This window comes from Callionymus lyra, chromosome 5 (genome assembly GCF_982586985.1).
Source record: "Callionymus lyra chromosome 5, fCalLyr1.hap1.1, whole genome shotgun sequence".
Lineage (NCBI taxonomy): Eukaryota > Metazoa > Chordata > Actinopteri > Syngnathiformes > Callionymidae > Callionymus > Callionymus lyra.
This window is the reverse complement of record NC_141822.1, coordinates 23512844-23526204: the sequence shown is the minus strand read 5'-3', so window position 1 is coordinate 23526204 and position 13361 is coordinate 23512844. Positions and strand designations below refer to the sequence as shown.

At 44.9% G+C, this 13361-nt stretch overlaps 1 protein-coding gene across 1 annotated transcript; it reads left to right on the top strand.

Moving 5' to 3' along the window:
• The first annotated feature begins 1232 nt into the window (after positions 1-1232).
• On the top strand, positions 1233-13043 carry LOC148079819 (insulin receptor substrate 2-like). The gene is made up of 3 exons (XM_087791501.1): positions 1233-4075; positions 4163-4656; positions 10666-13043. The coding sequence occupies exons 1-3, from the start codon at positions 1425-1427 to the stop codon at positions 10668-10670; spliced, it is 3150 nt and encodes a 1049-aa protein (XP_087647627.1). The 5' UTR covers positions 1233-1424; the 3' UTR covers positions 10671-13043.
• The last annotated feature ends 318 nt before the right edge of the window (positions 13044-13361 follow it).

The following is a 13361-nucleotide window of genomic DNA, read 5'->3' as shown; positions in this document are numbered from 1 at the left end:
CTGTCAGAGACACTACCTCACCAAAGCCCAGTGAAGGTGTTGATGTTTTTGCTCATCTGACTTAATTGCTGAGAACACATGTTGGATCCGAGCTTAGCTCCTGTGAAAACACCAAAATAAGCAAACAGCCAAATGTCACACCGGCACCAACAATAACACTGATAGTAACAATAGTGATTAGTGGAGGATTAGCCATAATCTGGGGGTATCCTGTTGTTTGTGGGATCAGATATGCTTATGGTAAAGAGAAACACAGTCTGCTGTGATCGACAAAACCTAATTTCAGTGTCACCTCGGTAAGTAAGATGTAATCTGCTTGAGAAAAGATTAAGAAAAACAAGTGTTTGACAGTGATGGAGGGAGGGGTTCCATTCCTGCTCAGCCCCAGCATTGCCATGGCCGATCATGAGGAAGATTTCACAGATAATCACTGTCATAATTAACAAGATGATCCGAGGAACAGATGTTGGTTGGCTTGACCCTGACATCTGACATATCTCCCATAACTTGAAGTGGCAGCATTGGTTATCAATTCTGTTGAAGATACACACTTTGTATACTAAGACGTATTACATTGTTGAAGGCTATGTTGTGGAGTAGCCATGTGGTGGCAGCATTTCCCTATATGTGATTTCCCTGAAAGCCTCCTAACTACAGTATCTGCGTCACAGTGGTGTTATCCAACGATTATAGCAATATAGAGGCAGGGTTTTAGTAGGACCGTCATTATATTACTTTTTACGTGAACGCATCATTTATCTAAGCATAACTGTTAAATATTTTGAAATGAAAATTCTATTTTAAAACGAGGAGAGCCACTTGTAATGCGATTTCAAGTTTGTTTACACCGATTGAATTACTGCTATTGTAGAGTGGAAGAAACAGTGTACAACGTGGCCATTAAAATATTTATTTTGCAAATTATTTGATTTTTAAAAATCTCAGATATTTATATATATATATATATATTTACTTGAAAATGTCATTTTCTTAGATACAAGGATTTTAATTAAAACTCGGGGCGTTTTGAAGTTTAAATTCCACGTACTGCCATTTGTTGTGATTCTGTTTGTACTCGCAGCAGCCGCGAGGGGGCGTGGCTTGAGTCGCTTTGAATTAAGAAATCCACCAATAGGACGCGCCGCAGCTGCGTGACTGACAGGCACGGCCCCCTTCTTCGTCCTCCCGCCCCCATGACTCTGTGTTTCGGTCCGTTTTTAGCGCGTCACATGTTGTTTTTCTCCTGGGTCAGATCAGATCTGCTGCACCGAGGATCCGCACCGCGCTTGCAAACGCGGCGACCGTTTATTTTTATTTTTATATCGTGCGCGATGGATTAATTCAAGTTAAACCGGATCGTTTTTAAACAGAAAAAAAGGAACATTGTGTAATTTTTTAAAACTAGAAAAGAGAACCGTTGAGAAATGGCGAGTCCTCCTCCAGCGACGGGGGGACACCTGTTATCCAACAGCGGCGTGAAGAAGTGCGGGTACCTGAGGAAGCAGAAACACGGGCACCGGCGGTTCTTCGTGCTCCGGGAGCCCACCGAGCGCTGCCCGGCCCGCCTGGAGTACTACGAGAGCGAGAAGAAATGGAGGAACAAGTCCGCGGCGAAACGGGTCATCACTCTGGACTCCTGTCTCTGCGTCAACAAACGGGCCGACGCCAAGCACAAGCACCTCATCGCCCTCTACACCAAGGACGAGTACTTCGCGGTGGCCGCCGACACCGACCAGGAGCAGGAGAGCTGGTTCGAGGTCCTCACGGATCTCATCGCCGAGGGCAAGGTCTTCGACAGCCCGGCGTCCACGTCCTCCCTGGTGGGCTTCGAGGAGACCAGCTACGGACTCATCGCCCCCGCCACCGCCGCTTACAAAGAGATCTGGCAGGTCAACCTGAAATCCAAAGGTCTGGGTCAGACCAAGAACCTGACCGGGGTCTACAGGCTGTGCTTGTCCAGCCGCACCATCAGCTTCGTGAAGCTGAACTGTGACAGCCCCGCTGTCAGTCTGCAGCTCATGAACATCCGCAGATGTGGCCACTCCGACAGCTTCTTCTTCATCGAGGTCGGGCGGTCGGCGGTGACCGGGCCGGGCGAGTTCTGGATGCAGGCCGAGGACTCCGTGGTGGCGCAGAACATCCACGAGACCATCCTGGAGGCCATGAAGGCCATGAAGGAGCTGTCCGAGTTCAGGCCCAGGAGCAAGAGCCAGTCGGCCAGCACCAACCCCATCTCCGTGCCCACCAGGCGCAATCTCAACAACTTGCCCCCGAGTCAAACGGGTCTCGTGAGGAGATCCAGAACCGACAGTATGGCGGCCACTTCCCCGGGGAGGAAGTTCACGTCCTGTCGGGTGAGAACGGCGAGCGAGGGCGACGGGAGCGTGACGCGGCCCCTGTCCATGTCTCTCTCTGTAACTGGGAGTCCGACCAGTCCCAATTCTGCTCATAACATCAGCAGGTGCCACACGCTGAGCAGTGGTCGGACCTGTCGTATACTGGAGTCCTCTTCGAGCCTGCAACATAGCCTTTCCATGCCAGTGTCCAACTCCCCCCCTGCTGCCTCCAGCCCCATCAGCATGTCCCCCAGAGTCGGCATTTCAACTCCAGATAAAGCCAGGCGACCTTTCAGCTGCAGCGCCTCCATCTCCGGGTCTTTGAGTGACACCGGATTCATCTTGTGCGACGAGTACGGCTCCAGTCCAGGGGAGCCCAGGTTCCTCCTCCTGACCCGGAGTGACACCCCCGACTCATTATCCAGCACGCCACCGTTACGAGAAGCGAGCGACATCTCCGGCTATATGATGATGGAAGCGGCGAACGGCTGCAGGTCGAGGGCCAGCAGCGACGCGTTCGAGAAGGCGTTCAGAAAACGCACGCACTCGCTCACGACGCCGCGTCACCAGAAGGTGGTCACCCCTCTTTCCTCGGCCTCCCTGGATGAATACACGCTCATGAGGCTAGCGGACGGACACAACTCGTACTCGGCCTCCCCTAAAGTCTCCTACCCCGAAGATTACGGGGACATAGAAATCGGTTCCTCCAGGAGCTCCATCAGTAACCTCGGGGACGATGGATACATGCCCATGACCCCTGGCATCGCGACACAATCCGCAAAGGTGGACAACTACGTCCCGATGAGCCCCATGTGCGTGTCCGCACCGAAGCAGATAGTCAACCCAAGGGTTCACCAACAGACCCCCGCCAACAGAAGCTACAAGAACAACTCCCCCTGCAGTAACTCATCGGAGGACAACGGTTATATGCGGATGTGGTGTGGCTCCAAGTCCTCCGTGGAGAGTCCAGACCGGCACGGCGAGTACATGAATATGTCGCCCGGAAATCCACCTCAACTGCAAACGCCACCTGATTATTACTCGGGCGCCACGTCGGGCGACTCTGTGAGGCCAACGTACCAAGCGAACTCACGTACTCTCCCGGCCAAACTTCAGGCCTCAAAGACAGACGACAACAACCAGTACGTGTTGATGAGTCCTCAGACTCTACGACAGAGAGCCGAGTCCGACTATTACTCAGTGATGCAGCCGGCGTCCGCCCAGAACTTTCCAACATGCCCCACTGTACCTTCTCCCGTCAGACATGGCCGGTCTGAAAGTTTGCCCTATAGGGGGAGACACGGTCGACCCAACAGGCTGTCTCTGGATACCCTCCGAACCCTGCCAAGCATGAATGAACATCCTCAGCCCGGAGAGCCCCGTAGCCCAGGGGAGTACATCAATATTGATTTCAGTGGCTCTAGATTCTCCCCGCCTTCCACAGGAAGCCAGAGTTCATCCCTCGGTTCCGCCGGGAGTAACCCCCGGCGATCCTGTCTGACGGACTACATCAACCTAGAGCTGAGCCTGCACTCCCCCAAAGATGATGACACCCCCGTGAAGCGCCTCGGTACGCTCCCGGAGCTGGCCATGTGCCCTAGCTCCGAGGAAGAAGATGGCGCCTACGATGTCCACGAGAAGGGAGTCACTTTGGATGATCAGGTGACGAATGACTACACAGAGATGACCTTTGGAAGGACTGGATCCACTAGACCTCATTTTCCTCAAAGCACATCAAGGTACTTTCATTGTGTTCATCTTAATACAGTGACACATTTTTTTATGCTTTCTAAATGTTTAACTTATTTGATGTGGTTTTCCCTCAGCCAGAGCAGCCACCAGAGAAGATCTTCTTTGGAGGATGAGGGAGTCCCAGATGGCATCGGAGTGTTCCTGCTTGAGGCGACCTCTCTGCCGGTGGACCCCGATTGCTCGGCTAAGGTGATCCGGGCCAATCCGCAGGGACGCCGGCGCCACAGTTCCGAAACATTCTCCTCCACAGCCACTGTGACCCCCATCCTGTCCTCCTACCCCCGCGACGACGCCGTGAAGAGGCACAGCTCGGTGGAGAACATCTCATCCCGGAGCAGCGAGGGCTCCGACGAAGAGTACGGCAGCCCCGTGACCCAGCAGAGCTCCGCCGGCTACCCCAACGGAATCAGCTACATTGCCTTAAACCTGCTGGACAACCGAGGAGTAGAGAAATGCGAGGACCTGGTTGGCTTCAAACCCGCAAGCAGCTGCAAAGGGGTTATCAATGGATTACACAGCACGCCATATGTCTGTTTGGGATTCAAGGAGGCCGCAACCACTGCCAAAGGTGAGCTCGATTAATATCTATTCCAGACGGATTGTAAATGTATCAGAGGTTAAGAAAATGTGAATTGTTTGTAGTATTTTTTCCATTTCTTTAATACACTAGATAGATGATTCCTATAAAATCAAGTCAGACCCTGATTTTTCATTTTTATTTTGTATTTTTTACTTTTCGTTTAAAATCATTTGTATTCATGGATTCCCTAGTTTCCGACTGCATGTGAAAGCAGCACGAGGCTGCTCTGAAACGTGACCGTGCTGCAAGCTTTGAAGTAAACAAGCACCATGACTGAGCAGGATCTCTCCGCTCGGTTATACAGCAACGTGGAGTTCATGTAAAACCTCAAACCATTTAAATGTCTTTTGAACAAAACTCTTTGCATGGACAAAAATAGATATAAAAATGTTTGTGATCATAGAGGACTTTTCTGACGTTTACAGTCTAAACACAATTTCAATGTTAATCAAAATCTATATGTTTAGACTAAATTCTAAAGGTATTCGTCACAATCTCATCAGTCTAATGTCTGAAGGACCCGCGGGCATTTCCGTTGTTTTTTTCCAGCCGGGTAGGCATCAGGATGTGTTGCACATCAACGTGACCTCTATGGACCTCCGATATCCACCATCCCGTCATGATCAATACCATAGGGTCCCAGCTAGCAAAAGGGGGAAGCCTCACCGCGGCTCGTAAATCGGCGTAAACAAGTCACAGAGGGACATCAAACCCCATAATGTGAGCTCACATGTGTTTGTGAGCTCACTCACAGAGGAGGGCGACGGTGGCGGTGGGTGTGCTGGAGGGTTGGTTAAATGCTGACATGTGAGGCCCGGCACAACAAGTAGATATGTGTTTTGCGCGTCCTTGTCGGCATCTAGTCAGAGGAAAAAAAAAAAACAACAAAGTGGGCGAGTTGCTATGCGGCCATCATAGGTAGCTGTCACGCTCCGCATTCCTGGCACAGCGCGTTTGAAAAGTTGCTGTGAGAGGGGCCTGTTTTTGTCTCGGCTTTGGGCCATTTCAATAGAAAGTAGCTTTTATTTCACAACACGGTCCTCGAGTTCGCTTAACAAACAAGCAGATTAGTCTCTTGATGTGTTTTAGAGTCTTGCACACTGAACGTCGTATGCACATGTTTACCCTTTGACGGGCAGTAAATACAAATGGAAAAACCTGTCCAATGTTTAGTTAAGTACGGACCAGTGTTATTTCATGATTTAAAAAAAATCATAGTTATTTAAAATGTGTATAAAATAAAATATTAAGGTCTTTTTAAATTTACAATTAACATGCAAATATTCATGGCATTATGACCTCCACAACTAATGGAACTCCTGATATCCTAGCGATGACTGAGGACCAGAGGATACAGTTGACTCCAGCTGCTTTTAAAGCTTTTCAGAAAACTAAAAACTAATGAAAGCAGTTAAATCCTACTACACATACATAACCTTGTTCCTACAGTATCTCAATATATATCACAGTATATAGTATTGTTGACCCTGTATCGACAGAATCTGGCCAGTACAAACCCCTACAGAGTAAGAAATGATTGTAAGCCGCTAACAATGTGAGGACTGAAGCGCACGTACACATGCACTGCAAGTGTTTTTCTTCCCTGTTTTTTTGGGGGTTTTTTCCAGTAGTGCGTCCACACTTGGCAGCTACGTGGACGGAGCAAAACATTCACTCATTTTGTTTTCCATCGCCGCTCGCCTGACTACGACTGCATAATAGGACGAGATGGCACGTGCACGCTCTCGCCTCTTCTGCCTCATTAGGCTGTTCGTTTAGCAGCAAGACGAGCAAAGAGGAGGCTCTGCGTCACACTCCAAAGACGAAAGGGAGGCGCTTCGGCTTTTTTCAGCGATAAACAAACTCATTGATGAGGCCCTTTTCCACTGAGGTGCATTCTGGGAAGCCGGGGCACGCAGACCTGATCACTTGTTTACCCGCTCTCCGCTGTGCAGGAAACGCAGGGGTGAAGGAGGTCAGAGTGTGCTACAGGGGTTTTTGGCGCCGGGCTCTGTTGGCGGCAGGCTTTTGAGTCCGTGTTTATCAAGGCGTCATGCTGAGGGCCTTGGACCGTGTTGCCACCCTGACCCCCGGAGTATGAGGTTGTTCGGTCTTGCCAAAGCACCTCATTGACTCTGAAAGATAAGTTTAATCTTGTAGTTTGGCTGGGAGTGAAGGATTTATTTTTTTTGACACTTGGTTCAGGCTCACTTCTGCTTGAAGGAATTTGTATATCGGTGGCCCCGCTGAAGAATAAGCCTCCTTTAAAACCATGTGACGTTGGAAAAAACGGGCAGCTGAATCTTTTTTCGGGGGGTCCAACCGAGAGGCCTATGGACGTCCAAGCACAGCCATGAGAATGTGTCTGTTTTGTGAACAAGATGTTCTGTGTGTCCTCCAGCGATGTGGCTAGCCAGAGCTCAGCCAGATGGATGTACTGTACTAGACCCAGATTAGCCAAGTCAGCCGTCTCTGTTTTCACCTCGGCGTCTAACAACACTATCTGATGGTGACCAACATTCCTCGAAAAGTCAAATCCCCTTGGATGATGACTGCAATGTGAGATGGTCAAAATTTAAACGTGTCGGGTATAGATGGCCGTGGAGGGTCTTTACAACAGTGAGAAATAAGGGTGTGTATTTGCAAGAATCTGGCGACGCCTATCACGATACAGGGCCAGAGATACGATATATATATAGATACTAGATGACTCTTGAAAAGCTGCTTTCATTTGTTTTCCATACCAAAATATGTCAAAACATCAGCTTTAAAAGCTGCTTGAGTCGTCTGTATCCTCTTGTCCACAGTCAGGTGTTCGGTGATTGTATTGTTCCTTTGCGCTTGATGGAGTCTACTGACTCCTTTAAGAATCTTAAGACGTTTTCATTTGTTCAGTCTTTTCCTTGATTTTTTGGAACTCCTGTTGTATTATCAGTTTTATCTTGATCTTTAAAGTATATACTTTATTGAATATTGTTTCGATTGTTTAAGCGCTATATAAATAAAAATTACTTACTTACTTCAGCTGCAGAGGGTGTAATGACTGCTGCCATCTAGCGGCCGGGAGCTGAATTGCGACACAAAAATGAACAAACACTGCTCATATTTGCATGTAAATTGCAGTTGTCAATTTTACCAACATTTTATTGATATATAAACCATAACCATTATGAAAAATATATATTTAAGTGTATTTATATTTCCTTACACCCCTGTGAGATAGTTGATTTTAAGAGCAGACTTGATGGGGGATAAAACCCTGTTCAACGCGGCTCCCGTGACGCCGATTTCCATGCATCAGTGACACGTAAAAGTCTACACGTCATCCCTCTGTGCTTCCCTTGCATCTGCACCTACTCTTTACTCTCCTGCTAATGACATCCGCACCATCTGCTGCACCCGCGGGCGCCACACAAGAGCAACATGACCATCGGCGGCGGCGACGTCGAAGCGCGTAATTCATCAGACAGATTAGAGGCGTTCGACTCCATCCGCCTTCAAATCCCCGCTTTATCTATAACGTCACTCGCCCGAGTATCGCCCCGGTGATGTCATCGCATTGGACGATGATGCAGCCAGCAACTGCCAGCGCCTATTACATGCAACCATTTTTTAAAAGTGCGTACATGTGTGTGTGTTGTTGAGGGACGTCAAGCGAAAGAGGTCTCCTTGCACAGCCATGCATCGCTAACTCACGCTGAGCAGCTCTTAATGCGCTCCACAAATGAGGCCGTTTTGACAAGGTGTGTATGGTTTGAAAACGCCGAACGGACACCTCGAGACCTTTTTCTCTTGTCTCTCAGCTGTTTGATGCTCGATGCCTTGCTCACTGGCGTGTAGCCTCTCTTCATGTTTATACTGGTCCACTGTAGCAGCCATCTTGCAACAACACAATGCAGGGTAAAAACGACTAAGGCAGGATTTCCACAAATGCCACGTTACTTGATATACGGAGAACAAACGTGCACACGTTAGACCGCCGGCTGTAGTGTCAGAGTTTCCAGGCTGTGTGTGTGTGTGTGTGTGTGTGTGTGTGTGTGTGTGGCACAGGGAGGAGGGGGCCAAAGTAGGCCGGGATGTTCCAGACAGCGTTAGCTGCTAGATAACTGCATTGCCAGCGTTCCCAACATTTATTTAGTCGCGGCTCCACATCAGATTACAGTCACCGTACGTGAGATTAGACGTCCAGGGGTGGATCAGCGACCGGCGGATGCTGTTGGTCCTGGGATGCCCCCGGCTCACGCTAATATTCTTCCTCTTTTTAAGAACAAGAACAGAGACGAGAACTTCATTCGTTTAGGGTTCACTTAAGGTCACGAATTGGATTCAAAATGTAATTCCGTTTTAGTGGTCGCATCCCTTTTTCCACAGGTAAAGTCTGACATGATAAGACCAGATACAACCAGTTATGAGTGTCATTAGTTTGTTTTAATTTAAAGAAAATTACTTTAAACAACCCCAATATTCAGAAATCCCTTCTGTATATCGGTGCCATCTGAATAGTGGATAATTGAATATAACCTATTCTTATTTAAATGTTGTGGTTTTCTAATCAATGATTTTTAGTATTCTAAGTATATTAGAAAACTTTTATTTATTTATTTATTTATTTTCTTTTGATGTCAATGGGGAATATGTTACAATTTTATTTATAATTTTATAGAATAAAGAAATAGTGGATTTAGTATTATTGTAACTGAATGAAATCTAAATGAAAATGTGATAGTAATTATCGAATTAATTCCATTTTTTTTTTAAAAAAGCAACCACCTTTTCAAAAACGATATTCAAAGTTTCATCGTTTAAAATGTTATATCCAGATATTCTGATGGCGCTGATATACTTCCATTCCTATGATGGTGCAAGATTCCACGTCCAGATTTCACCGGTCCCATCCAGTTTCCCCGCCTCACAGCTGGACTCCACTCCCCTCAACCATCACGCACACTTGCATGCAGCCATTACACGCTCAGACAGTCAAGCTCGGCCTCAAAACACCATTCTGTCACCGCGTTAAGAGCCGCTTCCTCTCGGCGGACGTCGCCTCAGAGATGCTGCCCATAGCAACACAGCCTAGCGACAAGAATCCCCCATCAAAGTGCACCCCACTACTCTGATTATGTAATTACGACCATCTTGCTTCACGTGCGCAGCACTCTCTTTTAATATATGCTTCAAGGGGGAAACTGCAAGTGGTGTGTTACAAATGATAAAAAAAATAAAAAATCCAGCTCAGCCAATCAAAAGCTGCCTCTCAGATGAGAAAGTGTGGCAGTTCAAACAATGAGTCCAGGTGACCCCTGCCCTCCTTCTAGCCTTCCATGTTTGTTTGCACAAGCTGTACTAGTTATTCAAGATGTTGACCGAGGTTTTCTTTTTTTTTTTTGTTGTGGCATAAAAAGTCTAATCGCAGTCTGTGAATGAGTTCACACTGTACAGTTTAAAGAGCCCGTCTGAATGGTCGGCTTTGTCTGCTGTTATTCAAGAGGGACGTTGGAGGCCTACTTCTTCACCCCTCAACTACTCCTAGAACAGACATTTTGGCCCAGAAATCAAATAGTTATTCAACCAGCAGATGCTTCATAAGGCTTTGATGTCCTCTGTTATATTGCTGTTCATTTTATCATGTGAATGCAGGAGAATTGTTTTAAAATTTAAGTGTATTGATATTTTCTTACACTCCTGTTATCAACACATTGTTGCAGATTGACCTTTTAAAAAGCCTTATTATAGTATATTTAGATTTTTTTTCTTTTAAATAATTGTGATGATTAAAGATACACTAATCACTGTTCAAAACTTTTGAATACATATATATAATAAATATATATAATGATAACGATAGTAATAATGATAATAAGAATTATTTTATTTGTATTTTTATTATTTGACTTGTCTTCTTGCTCATGAAACTCAAGTGTGTTTATGTCTAACTATTGAATGAAGTGATTAAAATTAAACAATTGTTAACATTTGTTCTTTCATTGTGTGTTTCAGACTGATCTGCTCATCGTCAGATTTTGGCGTCTCCGCTGAGCTGCATTATGGAAAAGAGAGAAAGGAAAGAAAAAAGGTTTTCCCTTTCTATGGACTCTTAAGAGACTCTCTGCATCCTCTACACCTTTAACACACTCTTTGGAAGCAGGTCATCATCTATGCATGACAGGAAATGTGTGTGTGCGCGTGTGTGTATCAGCACATTCAGAGGCCATTTATTCCTGTGACCCAAATATTCGAGCGCAAGCACAGACGCAAAGATAGTCAGAACTTTTAACGGTACCAAGATTCTATTTGTTTACTTGAGGTTTAGTATGTGTGAGTGCATGTTTGCGAGACCAGGTGGTACGTCCGGCTGACCAATGAGAGCGCAGAGATGGTACACCGAGTCATTTCCTGTGTTAAGATGTTATTTATTTTTGAAAGATGAATGTGTGATTCAGATCCAACCCAAATGCCTTAATGTCTATATATTGTTGTTAAGTTTTCTATGAAATGAGAGATTCTTTCTCGGTATATTTGGACCTAATATTATATTGTTATTCTTTTGTGGAAAGTGAAAAAAAAAATAGTTTACCGTTCTATGATATTATTATTTCAGAAATGTACAGCACGGTAGGTCGCTCCAGAAACTGATTTATGGTATTGATATTAAAGTATTTTCTTAATTATTCAGATGTTATTTATTCTAGTTTTCTGTCCATTACGAAAGACTTAAAGAGATATATTTGTAGATGTCTATAAAGAGTTAAAAAAAGCATGTGTTTATCAGCTCCCAGGCGGCCGTTCGGATTGCACTGTACCTCCCACCGTTCCTCAGTCACTTGAGCCGAAGAACCTCACACACTCCTACCTTTAGTCCTGCTCTTTAGCTCCACGTCGATGGTACCACTGAAGGGACAAGTTGAGACGGTCAGTGTTTCTGGTGGCAAGTTAAAAAATCGGGCAACATGGAGGCTGAGAACCAACAAAATTGTTTTGCTGCAAAACATCAAGCCAGGGATTTTTTTTATTCAAACATAAGATAGAAATAAGAGTTAAAAAATAAGACAATCCTACAATATACTTTGTATTTTTCTTGAGAAAATCAACTTGAATATTTAATATTCATAAAATAAAATGATTCTCAAGCTTTTTATCTGAAAAATGTATTTTGGATGGTTGGAAATACTTATTGAAAGGTTCATCGGTACAAATGTTTAACATTAAAACATGGAAAGATACCATCTTAACCCTCGTGTTATCCATGGGTCAAGGTGACCCAGAAGAAACACAAAGGATATTACAAACACATTTGTTTTCTGGGCCTTTTGGGTCAACTTGACCCTAAGATTACCCAAGGGTTAAACATGAATAAAAGTACAGTTTTACTATGGTTACAATTTATATTGTACTGTACAACAGTTAGACACACACTTCATTAAAATGTTATCAAATGCTGCTTAATAAATTCACAAAAAAAGTTTTTTCACGTTCACTTCTTAAATGAAAAGCCTACTAGTGCCCGAACTATCCAAAAATAAAGTTGTCACCAGTGGCATGTACTTGGCCGGCTCAACTGCGTGTGCGAGTGTGTCTTTGTGTATCAACTGTTCCCACTGTAACCGGCTCCTGCAGAGTTCTGTTCGCCGTTCAACCGGTCAGAATGTATCACTGGGCTAGCAGAACCACGGTTGACGGTGAATGATACCGGAGCTGCACCATGCTACCTTGTAGTATCTATTTATCTTCTTGAAAGTGTATATTCTGTACATAAAGAGTTTAACTAAACATAGATCTATTGAGAGTATAGCGTTCTTAGATTCTTGTTGCGATGATATTCCCGTGTAAAGACTTTGGCTACTGTTCTTTTTTCAGAACTTTTTATTTTTATTTGCTTCGGGGTTGTATAGTGTATTGTATTCTTCCCCCTTCTCACATTGAATATGATGAAAAAAATATAAGTCTATTTTATTATAAAGCTCTCTTTGCCTTGTTGACACACTTTACCTGACGGCATATGCAAAAGTGACATGAAACAATCTAGTTTACAACTGCGGAACCAAATGTAACACTGCATCGTAATATTCTTTTTAGCTCCTGTTCGATCCCATTTCCTGCCAAGTGTTCTTGTCCATCATCGCTGACAACTGTTGTTCACACGTCTCAAAGCTTCTTTACTCGCTCCCCTTGTTTTTCTTTTTGTTCTGCAGACTGATCTCGGATCGAATGTGTCATCGTCTTCCATTGTACATAGTTCAATATACTGTTCATTGTGATGCTCACGAAAATGATTCTAATGATTTGTAATGATTTATTGTAGTAAAAGTATTGCTTTTGTCTGTATTGATTATGGATAGCAACCTTCAGAAATAAATGAATTTATTTAAACATGTCAATCATGTCTTGCTGCTCTTTATTGACCCGATGACTCATTAGTCCCTTTTAAGATGGCGGACCCCAACCACCTGTCCAGGGCCTGGTACCGGTCCAGGGAAGGGAATTTAATTGGACCCTAAGTGAGAACAAAAATACGATTATATTTTCTGTTAAATAGATTATTACTTTCGCAAAGGTGTTTTATTTTGAAAAAAACCTTAGTTTTCTTTGAAGCAAGAGCCTGTGACTCTTAACACGTCGAGAAGAGTCAAGTTTACTCAAAAAATAAATCTGCAATCTTTCAAAAATAGGTAAGAAGCCAGGTATGTGTACCATGT

Excerpts from the sequence above, each read along its gene's own strand:
- LOC148079819 (XM_087791501.1), top strand. The coding sequence starts at position 1,425 with ATGGCGAGTCCTCCTCCAGCGACGGGGGGACACCTGTTATCCAACAGC. Across the intron at positions 4,076-4,162 it reads TTTCCTCAAAGCACATCAAG|CCAGAGCAGCCACCAGAGAA; the intron begins GTACTTTCATTG and ends GTTTTCCCTCAG.